The 17,041-nt window shown below is 46.2% G+C and overlaps 1 protein-coding gene across 2 annotated transcripts in view; it reads right to left on the bottom strand.

The window, feature by feature from the left end:
- The window catches only part of LOC311117986 (uncharacterized protein), a 49,194-nt gene extending 34,158 nt beyond the window's left edge, over window positions 1–15,036 (bottom strand). The window contains exon 1 of one of the 2 annotated variants that reach the window (XM_084192868.1): window positions 14,911–15,036. In XM_084192868.1, the coding sequence (XP_084048994.1) occupies window positions 14,911–14,977 (67 nt within the window). In that variant the 5' untranslated portion in view covers window positions 14,978–15,036. The remainder of the gene's footprint in view (window positions 1–14,910) is intronic. The other variant, XM_084192869.1, reaches the window with a different exon arrangement.
- Between the last annotated feature and the right edge of the window lie 2,005 nt (window positions 15,037–17,041).

The raw sequence follows: 17,041 nt of genomic DNA, 5'->3' as shown, positions 1-17,041 counted from the left end.
ACGCTAGCACACACACTCTATATACACGTACATTGTAATATTGTTGTATGGTGGTATTATACACTGCTCAAAAAAATAAAGGGAACACTAAAATAACACATCCTAGATCTGAATGAATGAAATAATCTTATTAAATACTTTTTTCTTTACATAGTTGAATGTGATGACAACAAAATCACACACAAATGATCAATGGAAATCAAATGTATCAACCCATGGAGGTCTGGATTTGGAGTCACCCTCAAAATTAAAGTGGAAAACCACACTACAGGCTGATCCAACTTTGATGTAATGTCCTTAAAACAAGTCAAAATGAGGCTCAGTAGTGTGTGTGGCCTCCACGTGCCTGTATGACCTCCCTACAACGCCTGGGCATGCTCCTGATGAGGTGGCGGATGGTCTCCTGAGGGATCTCCTCTCAGACCTGGACTAAAGCATCCGCCAACTCCTGGACAGTCTGTGGTGCAACGTGGCGTTGGTGGATGGAGCAAGACATGATGTCGCAGATGTGCTCAATTGGATTCAGGTCTGGGGAACGGGCGGTCCATAGCATCAATGCCTTCCTCTTGCAGGAACTGCTGACACACTCCAGCCACATGAGGTCTATCATTGTCTTGCATTAGGAGGAACCCAGGACCAACCGCAGCAGCATATGGTCTCGCAAGGGGTCTGAGGATCTCATCTCGGTACCTAATGGCAGTCAGGCTACCTCTGGCGAGCACATGGAGGGCTGTGCGGCCCCCCAAATAAATGCCACCCCACTCAATGACTGACCCACCGCCAAACTGGTCATGCTGGAGGATGTTGCAGGCAGCAGAACGTTCTCCACGGCGTCTCCAGACTCTGTCACGTCTGTCACATGTGCTCAGTGTGAACCTGCTTTCATCTGTGAAGAGCACAGGGCGCCAGTGGCGAATTTGCCAATCTTGGTGTTCTCTGGCAAATGCCAAACGTCCTGCACGGTGTTGGGCTGTAAGCACAACCCCCACCTGTGGACGTCGGGTCCTCATACCACCCTCATGGAGTCTGTTTCTGACCGTTTGAGCAGACACATGCACATTTGTGGCCTGCTGGAGGTCATTTTGCAGGGCTCTGGCAGTGCTCCTCCTTGCACAAAGGCGGAGGTAGCGGTCCTGCTGCTGGGTTGTTGCCCTCCTACGGCCTCCTCCACGTCTCCTGATGTACTGGCCTGTCTCCTGGTAGCGCCTCCATGCTCTGGACACTACGCTGACAGACACAGCAAACCTTCTTGCCACAGCTCGCATTGATGTGCCATCCTGGATGAGCTGCACTACCTGAGCCACTTGTGTGGGTTGTAGACTCCGTCTCATGCTACCACTAGAGTGAAAGCACCGCCAGCATTCAAAAGTGACCAAAACATCAGCCAGGAAGCATAGGAACTGAGAAGTGGTCTGTGGTCACCACAGCAAAACCAGTCCTTTATTGGGGGTGTCTTGCTAATTGCCTATAATTTCCACCTGTTGTCTATTCCATTTGCACAACAGCATGTGAAATGTATTGTCAATCAGTGTTGCTTCCTAAGTGGACAGTTTGATTTCACAGAAGTGTGATTGACTTGGAGTTACATTGTGTTGTTTAAGTGTTCCCTTTATTTTTTTGAGCAGTGTACATTTTGTATTGTAGATATGTAGTGGTGTAATAATGTTATATGATGTACTGTTTTATCTTTTGTTTTATGTGTAATGTAAGTGCATTAATGTGTTTGGACCCCAGGAAGAGTAGAGCTGCCTTGGCATCAGCTAATGGGGATCTCAAGCAAATACTTTAGGGGAAGCCAGTATCCTATATATAGCCCATGTATCTGATGCTGTGTGGACAGAAATAGTATGACATGCCACACTCTTTTGGTCCAGACAGAATCAGATACATTGTTTACACATACTGAGACAGAGGGGCGCTGTTTCGCTCACTCTGATTCGTTATCTGAGTTTGATGGGTCTTTCTGTCGGCGTGAGTCTCTGTCAAATAAATGACAAATATTTCAATATTTTATTTGGATGGGCAAGGAGGTACGGTAGAGCGGACCAGCCCCCCTAAGTCCCGCCCCTAACACCGGCCCTGCCATGATCATGCAGACCCTTCTTTAGGTTTGAGCCTTGGTTAGGCCAGGACTCAATATCCGATAACTGTTTGAATGTTAAATGACGAGACAGAGGCATTGATGCGAGTAACCAGTCTTGTTCAGTATATTGCAATACATCTGGGTATCTCAAGTACACCGGTAAAACACTGGAGTTGCAGTAATTAACATTTACCAACAGATGGCATCATTGTGCCATCTTCCACCCATAACATCTTCCCTTTTATAAAATAGGACAAGAGCAGTCAATTCACTAACAAAACAAACCTAGTAGTAATTTCCAACATGAACAGTTTTTGTATTTATTTTGTGACTTGCTGGGGTTCCGTCTTTTGTCATGCGACCCCTATGACCATCAGAGTTCTGAGTAGATGCTGGCTCATCAATCCGAAGGTCAACCCTGTTACGACGGTACAGTGATTCATTCACTTCGACCAAGTAGGAGCGTGGTGCCACTTTCTGTACACAGGATCCGAGTCTCCAGAGGCCCGTCCGGTCCCCTGGTAGTGGCTTCATTCGCACCGTTTCACCCACCCTGACCTCAGGTAAGTATTTTGCTGATTTGTCGTAGATGAACTTGGAGACCTGTCTTCTGTGACGTAGCTTCACCAGCACGTCTGTCACCACACATGGCTCCAGGAAAGTGCTTGCTACTGGCAGAGCTGCTTTTAAACGCCGTGCCATGAGGCGCTGGGCCGGGCTGCTATCCATGCCTTCTGTCGGGGTATTGCGCCACTGCAGGATTGCTTTCCAGGCATCTTTGCCCTCTCGCAGAGCTTTTTTGCAGAGGTTCTTTGCGATTTTGACTGCCGACTCAGCCTTCCCATTAGCTTTTGGGTGTCGTGGTGATGAAGTGACATGCTCGAATTCCCATTCTGCAGCAAATTTTCGGAACTCACATCCGGAGAATTGGGGTCCATTATCTGAAATTACCCTATCTGGCTGGCCATAGCGGGCAAACTGAGCCTTGCAGCGTTTGATCGTTGTCTCTGCTGAGAGGTCGGGGAGGAGGTCAATCTCCCAGAAGTCTGAGTAATGATCAACTACCAGCAGAAAGTCTTTGCCACTGTGCTGGAAGAGATCTAGACTTACTATCTGCCAGGGGCGCATTGGTAGCTCGTGGGACATCGTCTCTCTCTGTTGCTCAATGGCATATTCATTGCAGATTGTGCATTTACTGACATAGTCTTTGATTTCACTCTGCATTCCTGGCCAATACAGTGTGTCACGTGCTTGTCTGTAACAGGCCTCACCTCCTATGTGACTTGAGTGCACGCGCGCCAACATCTCAGGGCGCAGAGACCGGGGAATAACGACTCTCTGACCCTTGAATATTACTCAATTTTGAACACTGAGCTCTTCTTTGACTGGCCAATATTCTCTGATGGCTAAAGCAGTTTCTTCCTTGCAGTCGGGCCAGCCCATCAGAATCACAGACCTCAATGCCTGGAGTTGCTCGTCCCTGTCTGTGTGCTGTCTGATTTGTATAAGGCGCTGGTCTGTAACATTGAGGTAGTCAGCCTGGTTGATGTGTTCAACATCCACTTGCTCTGTTTGTTAGCTGCACACTGCGTATTGTTCATGCATGGAGCGTGTGCGAGTGCCTGATGCAGTAGCCCTGCTGAGCGTGTCACTCACATACATCTCTGGCCCTGGCTTATACACCACCGTGAGGTTGTAGTTTTGTAGGGGCAGTAGCATGCTCTGCAGTCGTTTCGGGGCATTCAGGAGAGGCTTGCTGAATATAGCAATAAGGGGCTTGTGATCCGTCTCTGCGGTAATATTGTCACGCCCGTACAGGTAGTGGTGGAAGCGTTGGCATGCAAACACAATGCTGAGACACTCCTTCTCTATCTGGGCATAGTTCTGCTCTGTTGGAGTGAGTGCCCTAGAGGCGAATGCCACAGGCTGGCCCTCTTGCATGAGGCAACAGCCCAGTCCATACTGGCTTGAGTCACTCTGAATCGTGACAGGTTTTGACACATCGTAGTATCGCAGTACAGGTGTCTGGGTGACCAGTTGTTTTATTTCCCTCACCGCTGTGTCATGTTTTGGGAGCCAATGCCAGATGGTGTCCTTGTCCATGAGCCTCCTTAGTGGTTCACACATTTCAGAGAGCCGTGGTAGGAACTTGGCCGAATCCGACGAAGCGCTGCACTGCCTTCACGTCAGATAGGTGGGGCATATCCAAGACAGCCTTCACTTTTTCTGGTTCCGCCTTCAATCCGGTGGAGGACAAGATGTGCCCATGAAAGCGAACCTCTGGCACTTTAAACTGAAGCTTTGTTATGCTTAGCCTTAGCTTGACCTGTCTGCATCTGACCATCAGGGCCAGCAGCTTGGCGTCATGGTCACATTCTGCCTCCTCATCACTGTCCCCACAGCCCACTACGAGGATGTCATCTGCTATGGGTTCCACGCCACTGAGTCCCATCAACAGCTTGTGCTGTTTCCACTGATACACCTCTGGAGCCACGGAGAAACCAAACAGGAGCTTCAACCACCTCTTCCTGCCCCAGGGTGTCCAAAAGGTGGTCATGTAGCTGCTGGGCTCGTCAAGCTTGCACTGCAGGAAGGCATCTCTGGCGTCCACGAGCGTGAAGACTCTGGCCTTTGGGAGCTTGTAAAGAACATCCTCCAACGTGGGCATAATGTAATGTAAACGTCTCAGAGCCCGGTTGAGGTGTTTAGGATCAATGCATATCCATAGCTTGTCTGGTTTCTTGACGATAACCATATTACTTATCCAGTCTGTAGGCTCGGTGACGGATATGATGTGGCCATCTGCTTCGTATTTGTCAAGCTGAGCCTTCGTAGCTGCTTTCATGGCCATTGGTACATTGCGGGGTGCACACTGGACAGGCTGGATTGCTGCGTCCAACTCAAAGTGGACTTCGCCGGGAACTGACTCGACCGGTGCATTGAAGACATCATGGTACTTGCTTAGGAGTGTCTCCTTGCTCAGGGGCCCAGCCTGGACTTTGTCTATAATGTTAAGATCAGCTGGGATGGTGAAGTTAATAAGCCCAAGGCGCTCGCATGTAGAACCTGACAGTAATGGCTGTTGACTAGCCTCAACTATTTCAAACTCAAAAGTGTGTTTCTGACCACGTAAAACACACTCTGTCACAAACAGGCCTAAAGAGGTCATGAACTGGCCTGAATACAGTTTCAGCTTGGTGTTACTCTGTGTGAGTTTGTCTCTGGGCGCGAGCCTCCTTTTATCTTTAAGGCTCATAACGTTACATGTGGCCCCTGAATCTAGTTGGCATTGCTGTGGTTTATTATTAAGTAGCAGAATGACAAACATTTTTTTTTATATTGCCCTTACTGCCCCTATGCACTCGCTAGCATATACATCCTCTGTGCTGTTGTTCCCTTCATCTGTGTTTATTTCAATGGAGTGCAATTTACCCTCCTTTCTCTTGCTTTTCATGCAGGCCCTTGCGAAGTGATTAGCTGTACCACAGGATTTGCATATTTTTCCATAGGCTGGGCAGTGTTCTTTTCCTCGTCCATGAGAAATGCCACAATATCGGCATGCATTGGGGTTGTCTACTGCAGAGTTGGCTGTAGTATTAGCATTAGCTGTGGCGAAAGGGAATTTCTTTACTGGCTGCCTGAATGTAGCATTGACATTGTCCATATGTTGCCTTTCTAGCTCCATGGACCTTATCCGTATATCAGTAAGCTCTGCTGCACGGCATGTCTCCACTACCAAGACCAGTGTCAGGTCACGTTCTCTCAGCAAACGTCTGCGGGTGCCCTCATCAATTATGCCAAGCCCTATCTTATCTCTGATCAGTTCATCTCTTAAAGCACCATAGTCACATGTAGCTGCCTTTTCCCTTAGCCTAGTGACAAAGCTGTCAATGGACTCCCCGTCCTCCTGTTTGCAACAACCGAAAACATAACGCTCGTAGATAACGTTCTTTGCTGGCTTAAAGTAAAGTTCGAGAGCATCAAGAATAGCTGTAGCGTTACCTTGCTGAGCTGCTAGAAGAACAGCGCCGGAGAAGATGGCTACCGTTTTACAGCCCTCTAACCAATTGTACTATTATGTGTGTTTTTCCACGTTATTTGTAATTTATTTTGTACATAATGTTTCTGCCATCGTCTCTTATAACCAAAAAGAGCTTCTGGATATCAGGACAGCGATTACTCACCTCGTATTGGACGAATATTTTTTCTTCAACGAGGCGGCCGCGAAGGATATCATACAGACACCCGACAAGGCCCAAATCCCCGTCATTCGCAGGAGGAAGAGACGGAGATATCGTGGACGTAGATCGGGGTGCCTTGTAAGGATCCGACGGCGAGCGAGTACACTGCCTCTTCCATCAATCCTATTAGCCAATCTTCAATCATTGGATAACAAATTGGATGACCTAAGATTACGGTTATCCTACCAACGGGACATTAAAAACTGTAATATCTTATGTTTCACCGAGTCGTGGCTGAACGACGACATGGATAACATACAGCTAGCGGGCTATACGCTACATCGGCAGGATAGAACGGCTGACTCCGGTAAGACAAGGGGTGGCGGTCTGTGTATATTTGTAAACAACAGCTGGTGCACAAAATCAAATACTAAGGAAGTCTCGAGGTTTTGCTCGCCTGAGGTAGAGTATCTTATGATAAGCTGTAGACCACACTATTTACCAAGAGAGTTTTCATCTATATTTTTCATAGCTGTCTATTTACCACCACAAACCAATGCTGGCATTAAGATTGCACTGAATGAGTTGTATAAGGCCATAAATCAACAGGAAAACGCTCATCCAGATGCAACACTCCTAGTGGCCGGGGACTTTAATGCAGGGAAACTTAAATCCGTTCTACCTAATTTCTACCAGCATGTTAAATGTGCAACCAGAGGAAGAAAAACTCTAGACCACCTTTACTCCACACACAGAGACGCATACAAAGCTCTCCCTCGCCCTCCATTTGGCAAATCTGACCATAACTCTATCCTCCTGATTCCTGCTTATAAGCAAAAACTAAAGCAGGAAGCACCAGTGACTCGGTTAATAAAAAAGTGGTCAGATGACGCAGATGCTAAGCTACAGGACTGTTTTGCTAGCACAGACTGGAACATGTTCCGGGATTCTTCAGACAGCATTGAGGAGTACACCACATCAGTCACTGGCTTCATCAATAAGTGCATCGATGATGTCGTCCCCACAGTGACCGTACGTACATACCCCAACCAGAAGCCATGGATTACAGGAAACATCCGCACTGAGCTAAAGGATAGAGCTGCCGCTTTCAAGGAACGGGACTCTAACCCGGACGCTTATAAGAAATCCCGCTATGCCCTCCGACGAACCATCAAACAGGCAAAGAGTCAATACAGGACTAAGATTGAATCGTACTACACTGGCTCTGACGCTCGTCGGATGTGGCAGGGCTTGAAAACTATTACAGACTACAAAGGGAAGCACAGCCGCGAGCTGCCCAGTGACACAAGCCTACCAGACGAGCTAAACCACTTCTATGCTCATTCGAGGCAAGCAACACTGAAGCATGCATGAGAGCACCAGCTGTTCTGGATGACTATGTAATCACGCTCTCCGTAGCCGATGTGAGTAAGACTTTTAAGCAGGTCAACATTCACAAGGCCGCAGGGCCAGACGGATTATCAGGACGTGTACTCCGAGCATGTGCTGACCAACTGGCAAGTGTCTTCACTGACATTTTCAACATGTCCCTGACTGAGTCTGTAATACCAACATGTTTCAAGCAGACCACCATAGTCCCTGTGCCCAAGGACTCTAAGATAACCTGCCTAAATGACTACCGACCCGTAGCACTGACGTCTGTAGCCATGAAGTGCTTTGAAAGGCTGGTCATGGCTCACATCAACAGCATTATCCCAGAAACCCTAGACCCACTCCAATTTGCATACCGCCCCAACAGATCCACAGATGATGCAATCTCTATTGCACTCCACACTGCCCTTTCCCACCTGGACAAGAGGAACACCTACGTGAGAATGCTATTCATTGACTACAGCTCAGCATTCAACACCATAGTGCCCTCTAAGATCATCACTAAGCTAAGGATCCTGGGACTAAACACCTCCCTCTGCAACTGGATCCTGGACTTCCTGTTTTCTGCCCCTCCCAAAAGATAACATTTGTGGATAATTGGCCCTCTTTCTGGGACTCACCCACAAACAGGATCAAGCCTGACCTGCTGAGGAGTGACGGACTCCATCCTAGCTGGAGGGGTGCTCTCCTCTTATCTACCAACATAGATAGGGCTCTAACTCCTTTAGCCCCACAGTGAAATAGGGTGCAGGCCAGGCAGCAGGCTGTTAGCCAACCTGCCAGCTTAGTGGAGTCTGCCAATAGTATAGTCAGTGTAGTCAGCTCAGCCATACCCATTGAGACTGTGTCTGTGCCTCGACCTAGGTTGGGCAAAACTAAACATGGTGGTGTCCACCCTAGCAATCTTATTAGGATAAAGACCTCCTCCATTCCTGCCATTATTGAAAGAGATCGTGATACCTCACATCTCAAAATAGGGTTACTTAATGTTAGATCCCTCACTTCAAAGGCAGTCATAGTCAATGAACTAATCACTGATCATAATCTTGATGTGATTGGCCTGACTGAAACATGGCTTAAGCCTGATGAATTTGCTGTGTTAAATGAGGCCTCACCTCCTGGTTACACTAGTGACCATATTCCCCGTGCATCCCGCAAAGGCGGAGGTGTTGCTAACATTTACGATAGCAAATTTCAATTTACAAAAAAAAAAATGACGTTTTCATCTTTCGAGCTTCTAGTCATGAAATCTATGCAGCCTACTCAATCACTTTTTATAGCTACTGTTTACAGGCCTCCTGGGCCATATACAGCGTTCCTCTCTGAGTTTCCTGAATTCCTATCAGACCTTGTAGTCATAGCAGATCATATTCTAATTTTTGGTGATTTTAATATTCACATGGAGAAGTCCACAGACCCACTCCAAAAGTCCTTCGGAGCCATTATCGACTCAGTGGGTTTTGTCCAACATGTCTCTGGACCTACTCACTGCCACAGTCATACTCTGGACCTAGTTTTGTCCCATGGAATAAATGTTGTAGATCTTAATGTTTTTCCACAAAATCCTGGACTATCGGACCACCATTTTATTACGTTTGCAATCGCAACAAATAATCTGCTCAGACCCCAACCAAGGAGCATCAAAAGTCGTGCTATAAATTCTCAGACAACACAAAAATTCATTGATGCCCTTCCAGACCCCTTCTGCCTACCCAAGGACGTCAGAGGACAAAAATCAGTTAACCACTTAACTGAGGAACTAAATTTAACCTTGCACAATACCCTAGATGCAGTTGCACCCCTAAAAACGAAAAACATTTGTCATAAGAAACTAGCTCCCTGGTATACAGAAAATACCCGAGCTTTGAAGCAAGCTTCCAGGAAATTGGAACGGAAATGGCGCCACACCAAACTGGAAGTCTTCCGACTAGCTTGGAAAGACAGTACCGTGCAGTACCGAAGAGCCCTCACTGCTGCTCGATCATCCTACTTTTCCAAATTAATCGAGGAAAATAAGAACAATCCAAAATTTCTTTTTGATACTGTTGCAAAGCTAACTAAAAAGCAGCATTCCCCAAGAGAGGATGGTTTTCACTTCAGCAGTGATAAATTCATGAACTTCTTTGAGGAAAAGATCATGACCATTAGAAAGCAAATTACGGACTCCTCTTTGAATCTGCGTATTCCTCCAGGGCTTAGCTGTCCTGGATCTGCACAGCTCTGCGAGGGCCTGGGATCGGGAGAGACACTTAAGTGTTTTAGTACTATATCTCTTGACACAATGATGAAAATAATCATGGCCTCTAAACCTTCAAGCTGCATACTGGATCCTATTCCTACTAAACTGCTGAAGGAGCTGCTTCCTGTGCTTGGCCCTCCTATGTTGAACATAATAAACAGCTCTCTATCCACCGGATGTGTACCAAACTCACTAAAAGTGGCAGTGATAAAGCCTCTCTTGAAAAAGCCAAACCTTGACCCGGAAAATATAAAAAACTATCGGCCAATATCGAATCTTCCATTCCTCTCAAAAATTTTAGAAAAAGCTGTTGCGCAGCAACTCACTGCCTTTCTGAAGACAAACAATGTATACGAAATGCTTCAGTCTGGTTTTAGACCCCATCATAGCACTGAGACTGCACTTGTGAAGGTGGTAAATGACCTTTTAATGGCGTCAGACCGAGGCTCTGCATCTGTCCTCGTGCTACTAGACCTTAGTGCTGCCTTTGACACCATCGATCACCACATTCTTTTGGAGAGACTGGAAACCCAAATTGGTCTACACGGACAAGTTCTGGCCTGGTTTAGATCCTACCTGTCGGAAAGATATCAGTTTGTCTCTGTGAATGGTCTGTCCTCCGACAAATCAACTGTACATTTCGGTGTTCCTCAAGGTTCCGTTTTAGGACCACTATTGTTTTCACTATATATTTTACCTCTTGGGGATGTTATTCGAAAACATAATGTTAACTTTCACTGCTATGCGGATGACACACAGCTGTACATTTCAATGAAGCATGGTGAAGCCCCAAAATTGCCCTCGCTAGAAGCCTGTGTTTCAGACATAAGGAAGTGGATGGCTGAAAACTTTTTACTTTTAAACTCGGACAAAACAGAGATGCTTGTTCTAGGTCCCAAGAAACAAAGAGATCTTCTGTTAAATCTGACAATTCATCTTGATGGTTGTAAAGTCGTCTCAAATAAAACTGTGAAGGACCTAGGCGTTACTCTTGACCCTGATCTCTCTTTTGACGAACATATCAAGACTGTTTCAAGGACAGCTTTTTTCCATCTACGTAACATTGCAAAAATCAGAAATTTTCTGTCCAAAAATGATGCAGAAAAATTAATCCATGCATTTGTTACTTCTAGATTAGACTACTGCAATGCTCTATTTTCCGGCTACCCGGATAAAGCACTAAATAAACTTCAGTTAGTGCTAAATACGGCTGCTAGAATCCTGACTAGAACCAAGAAATTTGATCATATTACTCCAGTGCTAGCTTCCCTACACTGGCTTCCTGTTAAGGCAAGGGCTGATTTCAAGGTTTTACTGTTAACCTATAAAGCGTTACATGGGCTTGCTCCTACCTATCTTTCCGAGTTGGTCCTGCCGTACATACCAATACGTACGCTACGGTCACAAGACGCAGGCCTCCTAATTGTCCCTAGAATTTCTAAGCAAACAGCGGGAGGCAGGGCTTTCTCCTATAGATCTCCATTTTTATGGAACAGTCTGCCTACCCATGTGAGAGACGCAGACTCGGTCTCAACCTTTAAGTCTTTACTGAAGACTTATCTCTTCAGTAGGTCATATGATTGAGTGTAGTCTGGCCCAGGAGTGTGAAGGTGAACGGAAAGGCTGGAGCAACGAACAGCCCTTGCTGTCTCTGCCAGGCCGGTTCCCCTCTCCACTGGGGTTCTCTGCCTCTAACCCTGTTGCAGGGGCTGAGTCACTGGCCTGCTGGTGCTCTTTCATGCCGTCCCTGGGAGGGGTACGTCAATTGAGTGGGTTGAGTTACTGACGTGATCTTCCTGTCTGGGTTGGCGACCCCCCCCCCCCCTTGGTTTGTGCTGTGGTGGAGACCTCTGTGGGCTATACTCGGCCTTGTCTCAGGATTGTAAGTTGGTGGTTGGGGATATCCCTCTAGTGGTGCGGGGGCTGTGCTTTGGCGGAGTGGGTGGGGTTATATCCTTCCTGTTTGGCCCTGTCCGGGGGTTTCTTCGGATGGGGCCACAGTGTCTCCGGACCGCTCCTGTCTCAGCCTCCAGTATTTATGCTGCAGTAGTTTATGTGTCGGGGGGCTGGGGTTAGTTGGTTATACCTGGAGTACTTCTCCTGTCTTATCCAGTGTCCTGTGTGAATTTAAGTATGCTCTCTCTAATTCTCTCGTTCTCTCTTTCTCTCTGAGAACCTGAGCCCTAGGACCATACGTCAGGACTACCGGGCATGATGACACCCTGCTGCCCCCAGTCCGCCTGGCCTTGCTGCTATTCCAGTTTCAACTGTTCTGCCTGCGGCTACGAAACCCCTACCTGTCCCAGACCTGCTGTTTTCAACTCTAAATGATCGGCTATGAAAAGCCAACTGAGAGACCTGAGCCCTAGGACCATACGTCGGGACTACCGGCCGTGGTGACTCCTTGCTATCCCCAGTCCGCCTGGCCTTGCTGCTATTCCAGTTTAAACTGTTCTGCCTGCGGTTATGGAACCCCTACCTGTCCCAGACCTGCTGTTTTAAACTCTAATGATCGGCTATGAAAAGCCAACTGAGATTTATTCCTGATTATTATTTGACCATGCTTGTCACTTATGAACATTTTTGAACATCTTGGCATGGTTCTGTTATAATCTCCACCCGGCACAGCCAGAAGAGGACTGGCCACCCCTCATAGCCTGGTTCCTCTCTAGGTTTCTTCCTAGGTTTTGCCTTTCTAGGGAGTTTTTCCTAGCCACCGTGCTTCTACACCTGCATTACTAGCTGTTTGGGGTTTTAGGCTGGGTTTCTGTACAGCACTTCGAGATATTAGCTGATGTAAGAAGGGCTATATAAAATAAAATTGATTGATTGATTGATTCCTGACGGGCCGCCCCCAGGTGGTAAGGGTAGGTAACAACACATCTGCCACACTGATCCTCAACACGGGGGCCCCTCAGGGGTGCGTGCTCAGTACCCTCCTGTACTCTCTGTTCACCCATGACTGCATGGCCAGGCACGACTCCAACACCATCATTAAGTTTGCCGACGACACAACAGTGGTAGGCCTGATCACCGACAACGATGAGACAGCCTATAGGGAGGAGGTCAGAGACCTGGCTGTGTGGTGCCAGGACAACAACCTCTCCCTCAACGTGACCAAGACAAAGGAGATGATTGTGGACTACAGGAAAAAAAAGAGGACTGAGCACGCCCCCATTCTCATCGACGGGGCTGTAGTGGAACAGGTTGAGAGCTTCAAATTCCTTGGTGTCCACATCACCAACGAACTATCATGGTCCAAACACACCAAGACAGTCGTGAAGAGGGCACAACAAAGCCTATTCCCCCTCAGGAGACTGAAAAGATTTGGCATGGGTCCTCAGATCCTCAAAAAATTCTACAGCTGCACCATTGAGAGCATCCTGACTGGTTGCATCACCGCCTGGTATGGCAACTGCTTGGCCTCCGACCGCAAGGCACTACAGAGGGTAGTGCGTACGGCCCAGTACATCACTGGGGCCAAGCTTCCTGCCATCCAGGACCTCTATACCAGGCGGTGTCAGAGGAAGGCCCTCAAAATTGTCAAAGACTCCAGCCACCCTAGTCATAGACTGTTCTCTCTGCTACCGCACGGCAAGCGGTACCGGAGTGCCAAGTCTAGGTCCAAAAGACTTCTCAACAGCTTCTACTCCCAAGCCATAAGACTCCTGAACAGCTAATCATGGCTACCCGGACTATTTGCACTGCCCCCCCACCCCATCCTTTTACGCTGCTGCTACTCTGTTAATTATTTATGCATAGTCACTTTAACTCTACCCACATGTACATATTACTTCAACTACCTCAACTAGCCGGTGCCCCCGCACATTGACTCTGCACCGGTACCCCCCTGTATATATAGCCTCCCTACTGTTATATTATTTTACTTCTGCTCTTTTTTTTTTCTTTTTCTCAACACTTTTTTTGTTGTTGTTTTATTTTTATTTTAAAAATAAATGCACTGTTGGTTAAGGGCTGTAAGTAAGCATTTCACTGTAATGTCTGCACCTGTTGTATTCGGCGCATGTGACCAATAACATTTGTTTTGATTTGATTTGCTGTTAGGTTCAGGTTGTGTTTGTATACGTGTCGGCATTCAGCTCCCATTATAGTCCTCAAAGTGGCAGCCACTACCTCATCGTCCTTTTCCCGAAGTCCCGTTGCTAGTGCATAGTCCTCCCATTCACCTCTAAACGTATCCCAGTTTGTGCTCCAATCTCCGCTGAGCTTCATAACGGCGGGAGGGGGAATGTTCGCTGCCATGTCTAAACGGTGCTAACAACACAGAAGCTAACTAGCAAACTCAATCTAGCTAAGGACAATTCCGGCGAAGTTTTACTCAACTAAGCTTTTTTTTGTAAACCAGAACAGGTGACTCTAATTTGCGGAAAGCATGGTTAGTTATCCGACTCTGACACCATGTTTGAATGTTAAATGACGAGACAGAGGCATTGATGCGAGTAACCAGTCTTGTTCAGTATCTTGCAATTCATCCGGGTATCTCAAGTACACCGGTAAAACACTGGAGTTGCAGTAATTAACATTTACCAACAGATGACAGCATTGTGCCATCGTCCACCTATGACAATAACTTCCTGAAGTTGGCTCTGTGTGTAGCTAAACGGAATAAGAAGGGTGCGGTCCTTATTTCTCTACGAAACCCCCATAGACGTCTTTTTAAATTATTCTGACTTTCCATGTTGAAAATCAATAGGAAGAGCGTATTTAGGGTATTGTCCATCCATCCATAATGTCGTTTATGATTTCAGATTGCCATGTTTCTTTTTTTCTTTGATATGAATTCCACTCGCCGGCTGCGCTTCTAACTTGAAGTTGCAGTGCACATAGTGTTCATAAGGCACATTATCTTACATATATATACCAATTGTTCATGATAATCAAATATTATGTGATGTTGTAGGCTAAAAAACTAGCACACAATAACAAACAAGTAGCCTAACAAATATTAGGTAGGCCAAACGCTTCGTTCGGCTCCGCCAGTCGGTTCAACTTACCTCCTGAGACCACCGGTCGCGCGAGATAAAGCCAGAAGCACAATCTGATGAGCGTTAGTTTGGACATATTTGCTAGTTAGTTAGTTTATTTAGATAATAAATAAAAGTAAGTTCAAATGAGATATGGTAAAACACTGTGTGGTTCCTTGCCTAGCCTACCGAGGCTGTGAAAGTGAAAGTAAAATGTGGATTTTAGTTCCTCCCTCTGCATGAGGTTGAAAATAAAATAACGTTCCATTTGACTTGTAAATAATGTTTAATAGCTGCAATACAACATTCCATTATATTTATATGCTATAATAACTTTAATAACATTTTTTTCTAACCACTTCTGGAATATAGTCGTGCCCATACCTGGTCTTTGGCTGCGTGTATAATTGGCTACAATGTACAGAATTACATATATAATTTAGAATTGATAGGATCACTGTGCTATAATGTAACAAAAGTTGGCAATACTGTAATATTCAAAGGTAACTTAATAGCTATAGTTCATTTAATTTTCCTCCTGTCCAATGAGTCTGAGGGCTTTTGATTCACCAGCCTATAGCCATTGACCTATAGGACTACTGTGTGAGGCATGCACAAAAAAACATTCACACAATGAAATATTTTCCTCAAAACATAATATGTGTTTGCCATCTTGTTGCATGGATCAACATTTCATTATAATTCACATTATTCAAAGTTTATAAAAAATTATAGTAGCGTCGGCTAAACATGACAGCACATAACATACAGGATAACAATATTTTACATTTTACATTTACATTTACATTTAAGTCATTTAGCACACGCTCTTATCCAGAGCGACTTACAAATAGGTGCATTCACCCTATAGCCAGTGGGATAACCACTTTACAATATCTTTTTTTTTTTTTTTTTTTTTTAGGGGGGGGGGGGGGTAGAAGGATATATTCCTTAAAGAGGTGGGGTTTCAAATGTCTCCGGAAGGTGGTGAGTGACTCCGCTGTCCTGGCGTCGTGAGGGAGCTTGTTCCACCATTGGGGTGCCAGACCATTTTTAGTCATTTAGCAGACGCTCTTATCCAGAGCGACTTACAGGTAGTGAGTGCATACAATATTTTTTCTTCATACAATATGATACATAATAACCAGAAAGATAGAAAAGGAGATATGGGTTTACTGAAGAGAAACAAACCTTCCCTGTACAGAATCTAAATATTTGTCAAACAAACTTGCTTTTCAACTGGTTTCTCCTGGTACAGAGGCTGGAGCTGTACTGGTCTCTGTTGGTACATAGGATTTATCTATACTTCCCTATGAAGTAGACAGAGTATCTGAGCTACTCTATATGGCTGTACATGCTGTATCTGAGCTGGTGTCTACTGGTCCAGAGGATTTACCTATACTTCCCTATGAAGTAGACAGAGTATCTGAGCTACTCTTTATAGCTGTACATGCTGTATCTGAGCTGGTGTCTACTGGTCCAGAGGGTGCACCTGAACTGTATTTTACTGGAGTAGATAGTGTACCTACATGCTGTGGCTCTGAGACCAGCTGACAATCCTGGACTGCTTCTATCAGGAGTGTCTGGACTGTCTGACACTGAGCTAGTGGGTCTCCTCAGACCTGATAGGCCAGGTGTTCCTCCCTTTCGGTCTACCTGACCACTGCTCCTCTGGGTTTCCATTGCTTTCACTACTCTTCCTTGTTCTACACCCATCTGATAGCCATGATAGTGTCTTATAGATGGTGGTCTTGGTGCAACACGTGGTGGGGGATTGTGGGGGAATGTCGTTGTTTTAGGAGAAGTTGGGTCTTGATGTATGGGAATTCGGTATGGAGGTGTTTGTTTGGAAGAAGTTATGTTCTTTCCCTCCTCTCTCTCTGATATTCCATCTTCATCCCTTCTCTGAGGGGTTGGTGGAGACCTCTGACCGTCAGTCTGGCTGTTGTGTGTGGCTCTGCTGGATTCCTCCTCTTGCTCCTCTGACTCTGGCTCCACCTCAGAGTTAATGTCCTCCTGTTGTCTTTACATCATTCTCCTCTCCCTCACCCTCTTGCTTTCCTTCTTTCTCTTCCTCCCCCTCCGTCTCTCCATCTGGTCTTCCCTCTGTCTCTCCCCATCAACATCTCTCATTCCCTGTCCATCTCTCTCGCCCTCTGTC

This window comes from Coregonus lavaretus, assembly GCF_964263955.1.
Source record: "Coregonus lavaretus genome assembly, contig: HAP1_SCAFFOLD_4005, whole genome shotgun sequence".
Lineage (NCBI taxonomy): Eukaryota > Metazoa > Chordata > Actinopteri > Salmoniformes > Salmonidae > Coregonus > Coregonus lavaretus.
This window is presented reverse-complemented; position numbering and strand designations above follow the sequence as displayed.